Source organism: Labrus bergylta, chromosome 5 (assembly GCF_963930695.1).
Source record: "Labrus bergylta chromosome 5, fLabBer1.1, whole genome shotgun sequence".
NCBI classification, from domain to species: domain Eukaryota; kingdom Metazoa; phylum Chordata; class Actinopteri; order Labriformes; family Labridae; genus Labrus; species Labrus bergylta.
Window position 1 is genome coordinate 32,667,761 of NC_089199.1, and position 20,799 is coordinate 32,688,559.

The following is a 20,799-nucleotide window of genomic DNA, read 5'->3' on the forward strand; positions in this document are numbered from 1 at the left end:
AACTCTGATACTCCCTCACACAGTGGACTCACATCCATGTTGTATTATCTGTAATTGATCATGGTCCATAATATGTGAGTGATGCTGCAGTTTTCTCTCTGCAGGATGGAGGAGACGCCCTCCAACATCTACTCCCAGAGAGACGAGCATCACACTGCGCATGTCTGTTAAACGGCTGTAATGTGATGACGTCACCTGAGCTGTGGAGGTTGATGTTTTAATATTTCTGTATTAATGTCCTTTAGTTTCAAACGGAGCTAAATATCGATGCTAACAGTCTCCGGTGCTAACGTTATCTCCCCTCCGCTGATAAACTTCCTACTTTTCTGTCTCCAGACTTCATGTTTCAACATTTTTTACATTTATTTTTCATCCATTTCAATCTCAAACAGTTCAGAGTAAATATGAGCCGTTACTTTTCTCACCGTTTTCATCAGCAAACGTTATTCCAGACCGAGTCACGACGCAGAGACACACGAGAGGAAGAAGCTTCATAGTTGTTGATCTGAACATTCAACGTGACGTCACTGACGGGCACTTCAGAGGACGCTGCTGTGACGTCACTAACACGATGATCTCCTAGCAACACTTTCGATGATCGTCCTTCAAAATAAAAGTATTATGTCGAAAACACAAACAATAAAAGTCTGAATGAATAAATAAAACCTTCTCACAATACTGTAGCACAATCCCCAACAAATAAGTTTGAACATTTATCAGCTCAATGAACCAAAAGTGATTTTTTTTAAGTTTAACTATTTAGAGAGCAGCTAAACGGTCACTGTGTTTCTCTTTTATTTCTGTCTCATGTTATTGTATTAAAGTTACAGCTGAATTATTTTACATTTTAACTGCAGTAGATGTTTTGTTAAATAATTCAAAAAATGTTTAATAATTCTGATAGTTAACTTCAAACAGGAATTCATCATATTCTTTAAAATTAAATGTAACACTGTGCCGTTTTATATCTTATTTTATTTTTATTTTACAGGGACATTGCATATTAATAAACATTTCTGTAAATGTGCCAGAGTTAGCCAAAAGGCTAATTTTCATCTGTTGTCCCTGGCCAGATTTTATAAAAGGCTCCCTAAAAAAACTAAAAAAATTCAAACATTGCTAAAAGCTACAAAAACAAGTATTAGTAAAAGCACGTATCCAATAACCTACTAAAGTAACTGTAACGTGCACACAACAAAACAACATGTAACACAATATACAATAAACACGTAGAAATTACAAATTACACAAGGCCACATAAAAAACATTGAGTGAGCTATACCTGAAGCTCACCTCAACAGACAACAACACGCAGGCCACATTCATTTAAAAAACAGGACACATTCATCAACAACCAGACACAAGGGGGCAGCAGCGAGCGGAACAGGTTTAGTGCTGACAGATGTGGTTATCAAATAGCCAGTGTTTCAGATGTGAACTAAATGAACGATATGTGTTGCTCTCTCTGATAACTGTTGGGATGTTGTTCCATTCACGTGAGGCTGGAACAGAAAAGGCCGACTGACTAAAAACACACTTCCTTAGAGGAATAATGCAGTCGCCTCTTGAGACACCCCTCCTGAAGTGATGTGTGTTTGTTCATATGCTTACAAACTCTCTGAGTGGGGGAGGGGCCAAACCATGTGAGATTTTATAAAGGAGCATTTTTGTGTTTAATCATGTTCTCCCAGCTCAGGAGGTTGTATTTTCTGAGGATTGAACAGTGGTGGAATTGCTTTGGTTTTTTGTCTAAAACTTTTGTTGTCTGTTTATACAAAGACTGTAGTGGTTTTAATGTGGTGTGACTTGCCTGAGACCAGCTTGTCATACAGTAGGTCATATATGAGAAAATCATTGAATGCATGTACATGTTGGCTGCTTCAGTAGACATGGAGTTTCTGATAAATCTGAAGTTGGCAAGGTTAAATTTAATTTGTTTACAGACTTTTTGTTACATGTGCTTTAAAGTTCAGGTTGGAGTCAAGTACAATGCCAAGGTATTTGAATTCTTTTACAATCTGTAGTTTTTCTCCTGACACAAGTATATCTGGATCGGATATCTGGTTTGAGTCATTTGTTTTAGTGAAGAACATACCAACAGTTTCAGACACGTTAAGTTGGAGACAGCACTGATTAAGCCATGCTGTAATTTTGACCATTGCGGTTGTTAGTTTTGAAGCAACTTCTGCTTTTGTTAAACCATGCACATACAAAACTGTATCAACTGTATCGTCAGCATACATTTGAATGTTAACCTCAGGACACACAGATGGCAGGTCATTTACATACAGGAAGAATAAAAGTGGGCCTAGTATAGATCCCTGCGGAACGCCCGTGGACAAGCAGAGGGCGTCAGATTGATAATTAAGTATTCGCACACTTTGAGAGCGGTTGGAGAGATATGATTCTACCCATTTCAGTGCATCAGCAGAGAAATTAAAGGTGGATAACTTAGATAGAAGAACCCTGTGATTTACAGTGTCAAATGCTTTTCTGAGATCCAGAAAGACAGCACCAACAATGTCACGGTTATCTAGCAGTGATTTGATTTTTTCAATGAGGAAGCAGTTAGCTGTCTCTGTTGAGTGGTTGGATCTGAATCCAAACTGCATTGGATGCAGGTGATAAGAGCTGTTGTTCAGGTGATGTATAATTTTCTCAGCCGCCCATTTCTCTGCAACTTTAAACATACTAGGAAGAATGCTGATGGGCCTATAATTGCAGGGTGAATGGGGATCACCAGATTTGTACATTGGTGAAATAACGGCAGATTTCCACACCCTTGGGAATTCACCCTGTGATATTGAGAGATTAATGATTTTGGTGATGGGTTTGGCTAATGCTGCACCAAGATCCTTAACCATTGTTGTGTCCGTCCCAAAATCATCTTTTGCTTTTGATGGCTTGAGGGATCTAATAATTTCTGTGATCTTTGATTCACTAACATTTATAAAATGGAAAGCTGGCTCTGTTTTGTTTGCCAAGCACAGATTAACCTGCTTAGCAGAGAAGCTCTGTGCAATAGTTGCTACAGAATCGACAAAGTATCGATTAAGAGCTCCAGCTACTTCAACTGGGTCCTTCGTCAGGTTTCCATTCAGGCTAAGTTCAATTTGTTTTCCTACTTTGGTTTGTTGACCCAGGAGCTTTTTTAACTGACTCCATATTAATTTAGAGTTTCCCCTCGCCTCATTAATTATTGTCATAAAAGAATCAGCCCTAGCCTTCCTCAACCCTGCTATCACCTTATTTCTTAACATGGCAAAATGAATTTGTCGTGGAACAATCTGGTCTTAATGGCCATTTTCAGTGCCAGATCTCGCTCTTTCATCAGTTTTAAAATATCTGCATTTATCCAGGGAAGACTGTTCTTTTTATTCCTATACTTAAACTTACGGGAGAATTCTGTGATGACACTATCCACTTTACTTGAGAATATTTGACTGCCCTCCTGCAAGTTTTTTCCCAAGAGCAAATCATTCCAATTGACGCTATTTATAGTGTTTTTAAACATTCCTGCTTGTTCTTAGGAATTCTAAGAGATTCATTCTCTTTGGCAATTGAGGGGCTAAATCTCATTTTTGTTAATTTTCTGATCACCAGAATAAGATTGTGGTCAGATATCCCAGTGATCATATTGAGAGATTTAGTCATTCTCTCAGGTCTGTTACTAAATACCAAGTCAATCTGAGTTCTGGTGGATTGGGTTATTCTTCTTGGACCCTTGATCAGCTGTGAGAGATCTAAACCATCAGTTATTTGTTTGAGGTTCTTTCTAGTAGCCTTATCTTCCCAATTAACAGTAAAATCGCCCATTATTATCACCTCTTTTTTAAAATTGCACTCTACAAGCATGTTTTGGAACTTTTCATAAAATGCATTATTTGCAGAGGGTGGGCGGTAAATTACAATCAGGACAAAAGACATTTGTGGTGACAAAGTGATATTCAAGCCAATACATTCAGCTCACAATTTGACCAAGTTAATTCATTACATTGAATACTATCCTTCACATAAACCATGACCCCGCCTCCCTTTGATGTCACTCTATCTCTTCTGAAGATTTGATAGCCAGGTACCTCTAATGCTGCAGATGGCGAGTTTTCATGCAGCCAAGTCTCTAGAAAACATCCCGTTTGTCGAGCTCCTATGTTGAAACTATCCTAAACTTATATATTTAAATAATTGAATCAACACATAAAGCAACACTTAACCCTTAATCCCACCTGGAAGTTTATAACAGTCTTTTTAGAGTTAATTTACTGTAGTAAAGATCACTATTTTATCTCACTTCCCTTCTTCACCTACCTCAGTTCACTTCCTGGTTTCTCCTTCCCCTTCATTGATTGGTTGTTGTTTGTCCTCTATCAGAATTCACCTGATCACTGCTCATTTAAAGACTGCTCTCGCTCCTCTTCACCTTCACTCTGAAGTTTGAACTATGTGTGTTTATTTCATTTTTGTTTCCCCCTTTATTGAACCTTTGACTTGAATTTAAAGAAATAAACCATAACTGAAGTTCATGCATCCTGACCCGAGGCCCATGGTGATAGTCACCCAATAAATTTGAACCCTTCCTAACATTTACATTTTCATAAAAGCCTACAGCGTGTAGTATTTATTTACACTGCTCACGTTATTCAGTCTGTAAAGTTTCCTCTTGTTATCCTCAAATCAAGTCAGAGGACAAAAGTTAAAGTGTGTGAATTAAACTCTGAGAGCAGCTGCTTTGTTTGTTTCTTGTCAGTAAAAATCACTTCAGTGTTCGACAGTCAGAAGACACAGTTTGACATTTTTCATGTTTTATTCAAACGTTTGTACAGAAATGAAGAAGCTCTGTGTGAAATGACTTGATACCTCCAAGATCATCATCATCATCATCATCATCATCATCAGTCTACAGCGTGAACAGACATGAACGTTGATGAAGTCAAACCTCTCAGTCAACAACAGGAAACAGTCAGAGTCCAGTTTACACCGGGCTCAAACTAAAGCAGTCTGAATCAACAGTCCTCAAACAGGTTAGGACTTTCTTTGTCACCATGTGGAAAACTGTCTTTGTCTTCACAACAAAGAAAACATGATGACAAACAAGACAACATTTTCTGAGCAGTAAAGTTTGGGGGTATGGGGCGGGGGGCTATGTTTTTTTGACTTTATAAATGTAATAATGGAATCACACTTGGGACCAGTGATTGTTTGTAATCATGGTCTGTGACTCGTGGCAGTCTGAAGCGTCTGAAACCTAAACTGGGAGTGCAGGGGATGAGAGGGGTCGCTGGTTAATAAATCCTGAAGGTTCTAATGTTCACTTCACACAGACTCATCATTATTAATATCAGTAACACAAAAATAAAACCTTCATCACATTATATTTGACTTCAGCTGCAAAATATTCACTCATCATTTATTTTCAGCATAAACTGAAGTTTCATGGTTTTAATTCCACATGTTGGTTATTCTGAACCTTTCAGAGCTACAAGCACTTTGATTATTTATGTTTACAGCAGTTATAAAGCACTTTGATTATTTATGTTTACAGCAGTTATAAAGCACTTTGATTATTTATGTTTACAGCAGTTATAAAGCACTTTGATTATTTATGTTTACAGCAGTTATAAAACACTTTGATTATTTATGTTTACAGCAGTTAAAAAGCACTTTGATTATTTATGTTTACAGCAGTTATAAAGCACTTTGATTATTTATATTTACAGCAGTTATAAAGCACTTTGAAACAGTTCGTTCAGATAAATAATTTAAAATGTGATCTTTACAACATTCATTTTGGGGTACCTCAGGGGTCAGTCCTAGGACCAAAACTGTTTATTTTGTACATCAATTATTTTGTGAATGTATAAAAACTGCTCAAGTGTATTCTATTTGCAGATGATACCACCTTATTTTATTCTGGGAATAACATATCACAGATGTTGGATGTGGTCAAAAATGAATTGAAGAAAATAAAAGAATGGTTTATTATAAATAAATTATCACTGAATCTTGAAAAAACAAATTTCATGATATTCAGTAATAGAGGGGAAAGCACTGATGCTTTAATTAATGTAGAAGGTATGGAAATTCAAAGAGTAAAGGAAACTAAGTTCTTAGGTGTCATGATTGATGAAAATCTGAACTGGAAGTCACATAAACTATATAAAAATGAAAATATCAAAAGCACTTGCTCTGGTACACAAAGTTAAGGATTCACACAACAGACACATTTACATTTTTCTCAATCTATGTTCAGGAAAGAGGAGTTGTATTTAGAGGTAGGTAGGTCCTTCTATGTTTTCAGTCTCCATGTTTTGAGCCATTGATTTATTATTTTGGTAAAGGAGGTCGTACAACAATTGCCTAACTCTTTCTGATCTTTCAACAACATGCTAACATGCTAACATGCTAACATGCTAACGTGCTAACGTGCTCTGCTGGGTGACGAAAGAGAAATAATTCAAATGAATTTTCCTGAAGAACACTCTTGGCATCTTGTCGGCCGCCCTCGTTTCTTTTCCATGTCTTCACGAGCGACAGAGGGGGGGCTCAGGGTTCGTCAGGACAAACAGTGGAATGTCGCTGATTTTGTCACTGACTCGCTCACATCACATGCTGTGACGGAGGATTCAATGAGCTGAGCTTTACTGGCGTCCACCAGGGCCGCAACCGGGGATTATCAAAAAGTGAGGTCAAGAATCTTTTCTCTTCATGTTTCGTAGTCAAGGTATTTCAGAGAATGCAAAATCCACGCCCAAATGAAACCTTCAAATGCACCTGAGCTAACCAGCCGACCAACACAAACTCACACACATTCACTTCCTATTTGTAAAGTGAATGATCCGCAGATCACATGGAGAGTGTCCTCCCCCCCCTCCCCCAACTAGGCAGTGGGTGGGTGTTGTTAAGGCGCCTGCACTAACAGAAGCAGTGAAGGGCGAGCCACGACTAGCCTTTCTCTACGAGTATTTTCAAAGTAAAAGCCACTTAATGCTTCATGTATTGATTAGCAACAAGTTCTGCTCTGTGACCTCTTAGCTGGTTAAGGCCATGGCGTCACAGTATCAGGACAAATTGCAGCAAATGCGGATTAGTCGATCTTTCCAGTCTCATGCTGCGCTACACTTGATCTTCGCCCCCTGAAGTCGGAATTCCGACCTGGAAACTCAGAGGACCTTGAGTAGAGTTAAAATCCAAGATGGCTGCTACGTGCATCGACAGTGACCTTTAAGCTGTAACTGTTGTGTTATTACTTTGTGTGTAATTAAATCATCACACCGATGGTATCGTGCACGTTCTACGTGTGGACGTGTTGTTATGTTTTTTGTCGCACGCAAACTATCACAGTGTGATGTCATCGTCTGGTATAAGCTAACAAAACAAAGGTTCTCCTGGAGGCGTTCATGGAGCTTGTCCGACTTGTTACCAACTCTTAACTGGAACGCAGTTAACTCGGGTGTGACGTCATTCCCAGCATCGAGATCCGAGGGAAATGGAACGCACCAACGATGCTCAGCTTAACGCACAAACACGAGGCTGGTGTCCGTCCTCCCATCTCTCTTAAGTAATTTGAAGCACAGTGAAATGAATGATTTACTAAATCATTTCAAAAGCACACAACAGACACATTTACATTTTTCTCACATTACATTTGCACTTTGAATAATCAAGCAAAAATCTGTACAAGCCTCGTAACTTCAGTAAATAGAGGTTCATACAGAAAAACAAAATGAGAAACATGCCTCCAGCTCCAGATACATGATCAACTTCTTATGAGTCCTCCTGACATTTAAAAATGTAACAGATCAGTGGAGTCTCAGTCTGTGGATAGTAAGTCCATGTTGAGCTCATTGAACATTTTCAGGAACTCTGAACGAATCAAACTGAATGTTTTAATGTTTCTGTCTGTCTCCCTCTACCTGCTGCACACCTGAGTACAATCTATGTTCAGGAAAGAGGAGTTGTATTTAGAGGTAGGTAGGTCCTTCTATGTTTTCAGTCTCCATGTTTTGAGCCATTGATTTATTATTTTGGTAAAGGAGGTCGTAACACCGGGAAAGAAATCAGCCGTTTTCACATCTGCACTCCTGAAAATATCTAGATCATCTCAGGAGGACTGCTCCGGATGTTCTCCCGTTCTGGTTGTTCACACATGTACCTCACAGCGGGACACTCTTCATTCAGCTGTTTCTGTTCACACATGACGCTCAGCCTGGAAACATCAGGAGTTTCTGCAGGTGTGAAAACCCTAAAAAAGTGTTTTTCCAACAGCAGATTGATACGTAGCTTTTGTTAGGCATGAAGCTGTCTTCAGATGCTACATGTACGTATTGTTTCATTTATCTTTAAAAAAAAGGACATAAAACAGGAAGGTGCAGACATTAAATAAAATCAGAGCAATAACACAGAAAGGCACGTATTCAAGGTGTGTGGGAACAAAGATGAACATTCATGAGGTCAATCCCTGTGTTCATCAACCCTTTTAAAAAAGGTTTTAATCAAACCCTTCATCAGTCAGATTCCTTTCCGGGATGTCATACATATAGACTCTGTAGGAGAGAACACAAACAGAAGATTACAGAAGATTCCATACATAGAATACATTCTCATTTATTTCTATCTTTTAAAATTGAGTTTGTAAAAACAGTTAGTGAGCAGTTTGAGGACCTACATGGTGCACTGATGGTTCTATTGTGAGTTTGATCATAAATTTAGGACCATTTTTTCAACTCTGGATATTCCCCGTTGGAGCCACAAAGTTTTTTGTTCTTAAGAAGATTTCTAAGAAGACTCTCGGTCACATTCACCAACGTGTGCTTGACTGAATATTTGCAGCTGTGTCCTTATCTCCTTGTCCTTCGTAAGTTGAATGTGTGTTCCTGTTGTTCCCAATTAGCATAGGTAACCGCCCATCAATGCCCATAAAAGGGCATGAGTGAAGGGCCCTGCAGACACAATCCGCCCTCACACACTCACTGACTTTGATGATCGGTCCTTCTAAATCTGTGAGGGCTCGAGCTGTCCCACTGTCGGACCGTTTGTGTATAAGACACAAACAGGACAAAAAGACGAGATTAGAATCATAAAGTTCTGCAGAAAAGACACAAACGACTGAATCAAAACTGATCAGATTGCAGGAAAAGAAATGTGAGCTGCTGAAAATGTTCTGGGGGAGCCAGAAACCAGTCCATGGTGCTGACTATAAAACAGCAAATAGAGCAATGTTTACTTTGAAATGTCATGGGTGCTCTGTTGGGATCATCACCTGTGGATCGGGCTGCATGTGATCGACAGATCATTCACTTTACAAACAGGAAGTATGTGTGTGAGTTTGTGTTGGTCGGCTGTTTAGCTCGAGTTGCATTTGTTTTCTAAACCCTGGTTACGGCCCTGATTGACTGCTGCCATTAAAGAAACACATGAACACCATGATCAACCCACCCAAAGCTGTACACCGAGGGGAAACACTGAAGGAGGGGCCTCCTCCTGTTCTGACGGCCAATAGCACGCGACTGTGCCGATGACTGACATCTCTTGTAGTCAAGAAAATTCTCTAAACAAGGATCTGCTGCTTCTGTCAAAGCTTTGGGGTGATTTATTCATGTTCACACTAAGTGGAAGGCATAGATAGACTATGAGCCAATTAGACATTAAACACCCCCATAGAGCTGGAGTGGAACGATCCTTATGCTCGCTGAGAGACTGTCGACTGAGGCGCTGACAAACCAATCATGGAGTACTCGACTACATGGGCTCAGCCCTACTTACTTTATTCCAAAATGTAGAGATACCTTCTTCTTCAGGCTTACAAACAATATGAAAGAAAGTGTTCTCACCCTCCAAAGAGATCAGATATATTGTCTCCATTGTTCTTCATGTCATCAGGTCTGAACCACTTCATGGGAAAGCCTAACAGGAGAGAGAATACATCAGAAACATGACACAACTCAAGATGGGAGTGAATATGAGTAGTTCATAGAAGAAGAAACAAACATGTTTCCTGATTTTAAAGGACTGAGCAAAAAGGGAAACTGTCCTGAAAGGTCAGGGTTTTTTTTCCCAACAATGTTTTATTTATTTTACCTTTTAGCATACATACAGAGTACACAACATTATTTATCAAATAAGTTAAGTCATAACGTAACCAAAGGAAAGAGATAAAAACAAATATCAACACAAACAACAAAAAAGAAAGATTAAGAACAGAAAATAAAATACATATGTGATTAATAAGTTGGGGAATATATAGGGACATTACTACAGTTCAACTTAATCTTATAATTAAAGTACAACTGTCACTCCCGGTCCCCTGCGAGATGGCAGCGTGAGAACAGAGCTGCCAACCTCACAGACTGTTAACCCAGATTTAATAAGTTTCTCTAAGTGGCTTCTGTAGAACATCCACAGAAACGAAGGTGCGAGCAAACCTATAACAAATCTAGAGGCCTGCGCCACCACAGCTAACGACTCAACAGGTGCTGCAGGTAATTTGATTGGCGAGGGATTAGCAGAGATGAAAGGAATGAGAAAGGACGTGACAGAAAGGTTGGATAAAATTGAAGAATCCCTGAAAGACATGAGTGTGCAAATACAGAAATGGGAAAAAAGATTGAATGTAGCGGAGCAAAGAGTGAGCGATGTGGAAGATCAGGGAACACGAGCTGACCGGCTGTTAATCTACATGATGCACAATCAACGCTGCATTGGAAGCACACTGTGAAGACAAGAAGGTACAATTTACAGATTTATGGAGTGAAGGAAGGAGCAGAGGGCAAGGAGAACATGCTCGAATTCACCACAAAACTATTAAAAGTTGCCCTCAAACTTCCCGATGATGAAATCCTCGGCATTGAGCGTGCACACAGATCAACGGCATTAAAAAAAGGAAATCCAAACTTCTCCAGATCTATCGTGGTTAAATTTATCGATTTTCAAACAAAACAACATATCGCCTGGAGTACCAAAGATGTAAAGTTTGAGGGGAATCGCATCACATTCGATAATGACTACTACACCGCAATGGGTGTAACACCCGAGTCCCACTGTCTGTGATGTTTTCAGAGTTTTCAGAGTCTGCACTTTTTCAGAGTCTGCACTTTTTTTGCAACAATCTCTTAACAACATCCAAATGGCATTTATTAATATTTATGCACCCCCCAATTCTGATGGTACTGTGTTCCATGAAATTAATAACAGAGAAGCATTATTAAAAGAAGCCGAGACTGAAATGTACACGAATCCCATAACAGGAAATATTAGGAAGGTTACCAGTCTCAAATTTCAACTTAACTCCTTATATGCAAAGTCAGTGGAACATGCGTTGTTCACAACACAGGCAGAATTTTATGAGGACGGTGAACGAGCTTCTAAACTCTTGGCATGCAGACTTAAAAAAGTAAAAACTAGGAACATAATTACAGCTGTAAAAGATAAATATGACAATGTGCTGACTGATGAGAAACTAATAAACAACACCTATAAGGAATATTTTGAGTCATTATACCAATCAGAAATAACACCATCTGACCACAAAAGTATTAACCACAAGATGGAGCTATTTCTTAATCATATACTAATACCATCTATCAATGCTAAGGAAAAAAGTATAATAGAGGAAGATATAACAGTAGAAGAAATAAATATAGCTATCCTCCAAATGGCTCCTGGCAAATCACCTGGGATGGACGGCCTCCCACAAGAATTTTACTCAAAGTTTCAACACAAACTAACACCCCTACTGCTGGCACACTACAATGAAGTTTTTCTAACTGGCGCTTTCTCCACTTTTTCAAATACAGCATCAATTATTCTTCTTCCCAAGAAAGATAAAGACCCCTGGCTTTGCGGGAGCAAGCGTCCTTTGTCTATTCTAAATTGTGATATTAAGATATTGTCCAAAGTGTTGGCTAATAGGCTGGAACGGGTAATAGCTAAATTGGTTCATCCAGACCAAGTAGGTTACATTAGGCAACGGCACAGCTCCGATAACATCAGGCATCTATTGAATATAAAGTGGGCAAAAAGAAACTCCCCATCTCCTACCCTGGCACTGTCCTTAGATGCTGAAAAGGCCTTTGACAGGGTGGAATGGGGCTACCTGTTTAATATACTGGAGAAATATGGGTTTGGCCCCTATTTAATCCGTGTGTTAGTAGTTTATATTCTGGGGCCTGTGCCCTGTTATTACAAACGGTTTAGCCTCTCGCACTTTTGAACTACACAGAGGGACCAGACAGGGGTGCCCCCTATCTCCCTTGCTGTTTATCCTTGCCATGGAGCCTCTTGCTATTGCAATAAGAGAGAACTCTGATATCACAGGAGTGACGATAGCCAATAAAATTCATAAAATATTATTATATGCAGACGACATTATCTTGCTCCTCTCCCAGCCCCTACAGTCAGTTAAGAACGTCTTGGCAACAATAGATGATTTCTCCACCTTCTCTGGATACAAAGTAAATTGGTCCAAAACAGAGGCCTTCCCCCTCTCCGATCCGGCATTTTTGCCTGACTTGAGTGCATTTAACATTTCCGTTCCTCAACATAGCATTACATATTTAGGCATTACATTTCCACAGGATATAAAGAACATAGCAAAAGTAAACTTTGGACATACACTTGAGGAAATTAAAAAACAACTCGGGAGGTGGAAGGGACTGAACCTATCCCTTTGGGGTAAAATATCCTCCATAAAAATGATGGTCTTCCCCAAACTATTGTATTTACTAAACATGCTGCCAATCCAAATACCTGACAATATATACAAACAAGTTAATAAACACATACATCATTTTTTATGGAGTGGACGCAAGGCAAGATTTAGCCTAACAACTTTACAAACACCCAAAGAAAAGGGAGGGTTTAATTTGCCTAATCTCCAACTATATCATTGGGCTTTCACACTTAATAGGTTTATAATGACAGTTAGATCTCCCTTACCCGAGCCATCCTGGGCTAATATCGAGCAACACTTCATCCTACCCGCTCAGTTGAAAGATGCTATACATATTAAACAGCAAGGTGTAGTAGAACAACACCCTTGTCTGAGTTTCATTTACCACATCTGGAGGAAGATTCATAAAATTACCAGGGAAGCTGTATTACAGTCTCCATGGGTACCCATTTGTGATCATCCGTTTTTAACTATAGGTAAGAAACCGATCCAATGTAAGGAGTTGCATAGAAGTGGGTGATTTATACACAGAGGTTGGATTCAAATCATATGATGATCTGAAAGCAGAGATGTCTCCTGTCCAATTACCTTGGTGGAAATATTTCCAATTAAGAAGTGCAGTCGTATCCCTCAGGAATAATAGTAAAAAGAACCTGTCTGCAACACATGGGGACAAATGCTTACTAGAACGAGATCAATCTAAAATAAACACACCTGGAATCTATAAAGAACTTATTAACAAGATAACATCAAACTTTCAGGGAACAAGGAGACGGTGGAGTACAGATTTAGGGTGCGACATAACTGAAGAAGAGTGGGATGAGGTCTGGCACAGAGCCCATACAGTCTCCAAAAACGTTTCACTGAAATTAACACAACTCAAAACCGTGCACCGATACCACTGGACCCCTAGGAAGTTACATAGAGTAGGCCTCAGACAGACAGGCACCTGCTGGAAATGTTCATCTGAGACAGGGACCTACCTACACCTGTTCTGGGATTGTATAAAAATTAAGAGCTTCTGGGTGGAGGTATGTCAAAAAGTAAGTGAAATAATAAGTAAGCAAATAGACCCAGTCCCTGCAGTTTGCCTGCTCGGTGTAATTTCCAGACTCGAATCTCAAACTAACAGCAAGTGGCTGGCTACAGCTTTTGCAGTCGCTAAAAAGCTAATATACTGTAGATGGAAAGACGTTTCAGCTCCCACCACCCTAGACTGGTATCATGCACTTGGAAAAATAGCCAAACTGGAAAAAGTCATATACAGCAACATGGACGCTGTGTACAAATATGACATAATCTGGGGCCCTTTTCTCTCTTTTATGATATGACTCGGTATTGACTCTGATCTGCGATTGAACAACTGTTCTTGAGTCATAAATGGGAAAAAGAAAGAAAGAAAGAAAGAAAGAAAAAGCAAAATAGAAGAAGAAAAAAGAAAAGGGGAATATTATAATAATAATGTATGTATATACTGTATATGTACACTTTGAGTATGTGTATTCATGTATGTGTGTGGATGGGTATATGTATGTGAGCAAGTGCATGTATATATATATATATATATATATATATATATATATATATGTGTGTATATGTATGTATTTAAAGACATATATCTTTAGGCAGGAATTTATAAAATACTGGATTCTCTTACTAAAAATGTATACAGGTAAATCAATCGCTCTTTAAAATGTGGAACATTGACAACATATCATGTCACAAGGAGGTTTACACCAGACCAACCCTTTTAAAGTGGGAACTTGCAGACAGGCCTGGGAACATATAGCCTCTGAATAATTTATGTTTAGAGTTTTTCTTTGTATTTTTTTTTCCCATTGCCTGTTTCTGTTTTAATTTAAAAAACCATTTAATAAAAAGAGAATAAAAAAATATAATAATAATAATAATAAAGGGCGACATCTGCTGGATCAAAAAAATAACATAAAGCCTTTAAGAGACTTTACTTTGCTGACAAGAACTTCAATAATGAACTTAGATCCTGCACGGTGGACACTTCACAGACTGCTTGAAAACGTGCAGAAGCAGATTGTTCAGTCAGTTTTGTTTTTATTTTCCTGTAAATTACAGAAAAGTGAATATTTTGAGTTAGCTATGCCTGTTAAAGAGTTAGTAATACAACTAAAGGGTGAGAGCAGAGGAGAGGAAGTATCCAAGATTGACAAATAAACTAGGTAGTCCAGTGTATTTCTAAAATTAAAATTAAATGTTTTTCTCGATATACTTTAAAATGTAAAAGGGCACAGTAAGAGCTGGACTTCTTCATGAAGACATTGGGTGAATATTCTTTTCATGATTTAACAGTATAATATTCAAAATGCTTTATATTCATAATATTATATAAAGCCAGGCCCTAATGTAAAATAAAGGCTAGACCCTTTCTGTAATCATTACTAGTTGCCCTTCTTTCTTTTTTATTTTGTCCATTACCTTAAACATTCTTGCCTTTACAGAATATCATTATAATTAGAGTAATGAAACATTGGGCAGTCGGGGAGGGTTCTTTGGGGGAAACTAACGCAAGGAAATCATTATAACAACTGAGGACATTTGCGTTACTGTCTTAATATCAGACAGTTTTAGGCCCAGGCACGTAGATGGCCTGGACACACCTTTTTCACTTTACCACTACCCTGACTAAAAGTATACACAACTGCAAATCACATCTGGTTCTTTTGGGCAGCTGGCAGAAAAGGTCCATTGGTACATGGGCCAACAAGTGGGAAGTCAAGGTAGTATTGTGTTTCGTTTTGTTCAAAGTTGTGTCTTTATTTTTTGTTAACTGTTTTATGTTACACACCCACCATGAGAAACAAAGTTTAGGAATAGCAACCAGAATGTCTGTTAAACACTGAATCTCCCACAAAACTTACAAAAAAGTTTACACAAAAGACAATGTTGATCTTTTATGGGATACTAGCTCTAATAATTAAATATGTCTGGTTATAAAGTAGTTACTTAAAATGTAAAGGGACTGCACAGTCCCCAGAAAAGAAGGAAAATATTTGACCAACTGAAACAAATGAATTGTAAAATTCCCTACCTCTCTCAGGTAGAATAGAGACTATTAAGATGAATGTTTTACCTCGGCTGTTATTTCTATTTTCAACCCTGCCTCTTATACCACCAAAAAATATGTTTACAATTGTAGAACGCCTCATTTCAAGGTTTGTTTGGCAGGGGAGGCGCCCACGCGTCAGATATAAAGTTTTACAGCTGTCCAAACAACAAGGAGGGTGGGAACTTCCTCATCTCAGGCACTATTGGTTGGCCTGCCAATTAAGAGCTCTGACCGTCTGGATTTCAGACAGTGTGGATACAAGGTGGCTTAACATTGAGAAGTCCACATGTATTCAAATACCACTGGCAAGCATTTCATTCTCTGAAAGTAAAACAATGGAAGAATTTCTGGGTAGATGGTCAAAAACAACTCTTTTTTCATGGAGGGAGGTCCAACGAACTTTCAGTCTTTCTAGGGAGAGATCAACATTATCAAGTATTGCTTATCTAAAAAAATGTTGTTCCCCTTAAACTGTTGTATGTTGGATATAAAACATGGAGGAACCTTAACCTCTGCTTTGTTCATCAGCTTATAGGAGGCCCGGAAGTCAAAACATTTCAACAGTTATGTACTGATTTTAACCTACCAAGATCGGACTTCTTCAGATATCTACAGATAAGAAGTTTTCTGCTTACACACGCTAACTGGACCAACCTGCAGAAAGGTGGCTCCCTAATTGAACAATACCTGATCAAAATTCAAGAAACAAAACACATAAAGAGACCTGTTTCCAGGCTATATAAAGCCTTATCAGGTATGAAACAGGAAAACAACTTTCATGTAAAAAGTAAACGGGAGGTGGAGTTGAAATTGGAAATTAGTGAAGAGGCATGGGTGAAACTTTCCTCAGAAATTCATGAAGTCACTAATGCAAACATATGGAGAGAATTCCAGTGGAAAATAGTGAACAGATTTTTCAGAACACCCTACATCCTTTCAAAAATAGACCCCAGTCAATCAAGTTTATGTTGGAGGAATTGTGGAGAAGAATCTGCTAACTTTGCTCATATATTTTGGTACTGTCCTCTCCTAGAAAACGTTTGGAGACAGATTTTTGATTCTCTTGACAGAATATTTAACCTCCACCTACCAAGGGTCCCTCTACTGGCCATCCTCGGGGCTGTCCCAGAAACAATGAAAAGCAGAAATAAGATTTATTTATTACACATACTTCTTGTGGCAGCCAAGAAGGCAATAACATTGAACCAGTTTAAGAGAGACCCCCCCCCTCCCCCCCAATCCACAAGTCTTGGAAATTAGTTGTCAAAGGAATTTACATAATGAAAAAGATAACTTTTAAAATAAGACTGCAAAATGCAAAATTCCTTGACAGATGGTTTCCATGGCAACACGTGATGGAGGATGTTAAGACACAGGTTGGCAAGGGAAAATGTGGTGATATCTTAATTTATTAAGATATATACTGAATAGGGGATGTATGGAAACACTCATGTGGTTGCAAAAATTAAATCATGGTTATGTCATTGGTGATGTGTGTGTCACTTTTTTGTTTTGTTCTGTTTTGTTTTGGGTGTGTGTGTGGGTTTTGTTTGGATAAATGAACTTATGTTTGGATAAATGAACTATGTTTGGATAAATGAACTATGTTTGGATAAATGAACTGTGTTTGGATAAATGAACTGTGTTTGGATAAATGAACTATGTTTGGATAAATGAACTATGTTTGGATAAATGAACTATGTTTGGATAAATGAACTTTGTTTGGATAAATGAACTTTGTTTGGATAAATGAACTGTGTTTGGATAAATGAACTGTGTTTGGATAAATGAACTATGTTTGGATAAATGAACTGTGTTTGGATAAATGAACTTTGTTTGGATAAATGAACTGTGTTTGGATAAATGAACTTATGTTTGGATAAATGAACTTTGTTTGGATAAATGAACTGTGTTTGGATAAATGAACTTTGTTTGGATAAATGAACTTTGTTTGGATAAATGAACTTATGTTTGGATAAATGAACTTTGTTTGGATAAATGAACTTTGTTTGGATAAATGAACTTATGTTTGGATAAATGAACTATGTTTGGATAAATGAACTGTGTTTGGATAAATGAACTTTGTTTGGATAAATGAACTGTGTTTGGATAAATGAACTATGTTTGGATAAATGAACTGTGTTTGGATAAATGAACTATGTTTGGATAAATGAACTGTGTTTGGATAAATGAACTTATGTTTGGATAAATGAACTATGTTTGGATAAATGAACTTTGTTTGGATAAATGAACTTATGTTTGGATAAATGAACTTTGTTTGGATAAATGAACTATGTTTGGATAAATGAACTTTGTTTGGATAAATGAACTTATGTTTGGATAAATGAACTTTGTTTGGATAAATGAACTATGTTTGGATAAATGAACTTTGTTTGGATAAATGAACTATGTTTGGATAAATGAACTATGTTTGGATAAATGAACTACGTTTGGATAAATGAACTATGTTTGGATAAATGAACTATGTTTGGATAAATGAACTGTGTTTGGATAAATGAACTATGTTTGGATAAATGAACTGTGTTTGGATAAATGAACTATGTTTGGATAAATGAACTATGTTTGGATAAATGAACTGTGTTTGGATAAATGAACTGTGTTTGGATAAATGAACTATGTTTGGATAAATGAACTGTGTTTGGATAAATGAACTGTGTTTGGATAAATGAACTATGTTTGGATAAATGAACTATGTTTGGATAAATGAACTATGTTTGGATAAATGAACTGTGTTTGGATAAATGAACTGTGTTTGGATAAATGAACTGTGTTTGGATTGCCCAATAAACACAAAGTTGCAAAAAAAAAAAAAAAAAGTACAACTGTTGAGGCAAAGGACTACTTATATATCTCCAGGTGTTTCTATTCTTAGTGACAGATCTGTCCTCTCTAGATAACAGATGAAGGGACCACAGATGTTTTGGAAAAGTGACTGTTTACTCCTGATTGTATACGTAATCTTTTCTAAGGGCAGAGTTGTAGTTAGTTCAGAGATCCAGCGACCCACCCTCAGCCTCCTGACATCTTTCCAGGAGAGAGCAATAACTCTTTTAGCCAGTAACAAACTTATATCTAAAAACATTTGTTGACTCTTTTCATGCCCAGGTGGATATAATCCTAAAATAAAAAGCTTTGGATCCAGCAGTATTTGTAGGAGTAATTTGTCCTGGATACACTCCCTCACTATTCCCCAAAACTGTTTTATATGATTGCACTGCCAAAGACCTTTTTCTGTTCTGCATTTGATACATCCGGCACATTACTATTAAATGGATTCAGTTTTTCTGGGGTTATGTGTGTTGTGATTAGCCAGTGATACTGTATCAATTTAAGACGTGTGTGAAGTGTCTGTGATTGCGCTTTAGCACATGTATTTGTCCACTCGTCAACAGTGATGTCTTCCTGCAAGTCTTCCTTCCATCCCTCAAGTCTCTTTACAGATGACTGAGGACTTTTCTAAGAGAAGGTCATAGATCTTGGAGATGATTCCTCTCCCCCAACAGTCCTTCCTTTATCTTTCCTATTGTTGACATGCGAGGGATAGACAATGACTGATTTTCCTCTGTTTTTATGAAGTTCCTCAATTGTAAGTATTTAAAGAATAAAGAAGGGTTATGCCATATTTTGTCCTTTGTCAGCCCAAATTTTAAAACCTCCATCAGACCTTCCTGGGGGAAATAAATCATCTCCTCATATTGGGCTAAAGCAGACCTGGCCAACCCGCGGCTCCCGAGCCGCATGCGGCTCTTTGCCCGGTCTCATGTGGCTCTTTGCCCGGTCTCATGCGGCTCCTCAGTTCATTTTGTGTGTTCTTTTTTTTTTTTTTTTTTTAGCAATGTTAGGCCCATCCATTGTATTTGTGTTAAAAATTGCCCGTGCCCGTCAGTATGAGAGCATGACAGCATGTCTAAGTTTGATGTAGCCTGACAGCCAATCACAAAAATGCCTGTGAACCAATCAGCTTTGAGGGAGGGAGGGCCTAATTGTTGAGTGTGAAACAAGCCAAGTTCGCTCTGAAAATGGCACAGCACAGCAAAACGAAAATATGAAGATGAACACAGGACGTTTTAACAGAGTGGGAGAGTTTATATTTCTTCGTTCAACGTAATGGCAAGCCACTCTGCCTTATAAAAAAAGAATCTTTGCAGGGCTGAAATAGTGCAGAGACAACTGTCCAGTCCACATGTTTATAAAAGTATTAATTGAATGACTTCATTATTTTATTACTGTGTATAAGACACAAACAGGACAAAAAGACGAGATTAGAATCATAAAGTTCTGCAGAAAAGACACAAACGACTGAATCAAAACTGATCAGATTGCAGGAAAAGAAATGTGAGCTGCTGAAAATGTTCTGGGGGAGCCAGAAACCAGTCCATGGTGCTGACTATAAAACAGCAAATAGAGCAATGTTTACTTTGAAACGTCATGGGTGCTCTGTTGGGATCATCACCTGTGGATCGGGCTGCATGTGATCGACAGATCATTCACTTTACAAACAGGAAGTATGTGTGTGAGTTTGTGTTGGTCGGCTGTTTAGCTCGAGTTGCATTTGTTTTCTAAACCCTGGTTACGGCCCTGATTGACTGCTGCCATTAAAGAAACACATGAACACCATGATCAACCCACCCAAAGCTGTACACCGAGGGGAAACACTGAAGGAGGGGCCTCCTCCTGTTCTGACGGCCAATAGCACGCGACTGTGCCGATGACTGACATCTCTTGTAGTCAATAAAATTCTCTAAACAAGGATCTGCTGCTTCTGTCAAAGCTTTGGGGTGATTTATTCATGTTCACACTAAGTGGAAGGCATAGATAGACTATGAGCCAATTAGACATTAAACACCCCCATAGAGCTGGAGTGGAACGATCCTTATGCTCGCTGAGAGACTGTCGACTGAGGCGCTGACAAACCAATCATCGAGTACTCGACTACATGGGCTCAGCCCTACTTACTTTATTCCAAAATGTAGAGATACCTTCTTCTTCAGGCTTACAAACAATAAGAAAGAAAGTGTTCTCACCCTCT

General features: G+C 38.3%; 1 protein-coding gene across 6 annotated transcripts in view; it reads right to left on the reverse strand.

Moving 5' to 3' along the window:
- LOC110003756 (V-set domain containing T-cell activation inhibitor 1) overlaps positions 1–582 on the reverse strand; it is a 195,282-nt gene extending 194,700 nt beyond the window's left edge. For all 6 annotated transcript variants that reach the window (XR_010666458.1, XM_065955430.1, XM_065955434.1 and 3 more), the window contains exon 1: positions 426–582. Coding sequence is in view for 5 of the 6 variants with exons in the window: in XM_065955430.1 (XP_065811502.1) it covers positions 426–513 (88 nt within the window). In the remaining variant the exon portion in view is untranslated. The remainder of the gene's footprint in view (positions 1–425) is intronic.
- Positions 583–20,799: the final 20,217 nt, after the last annotated feature.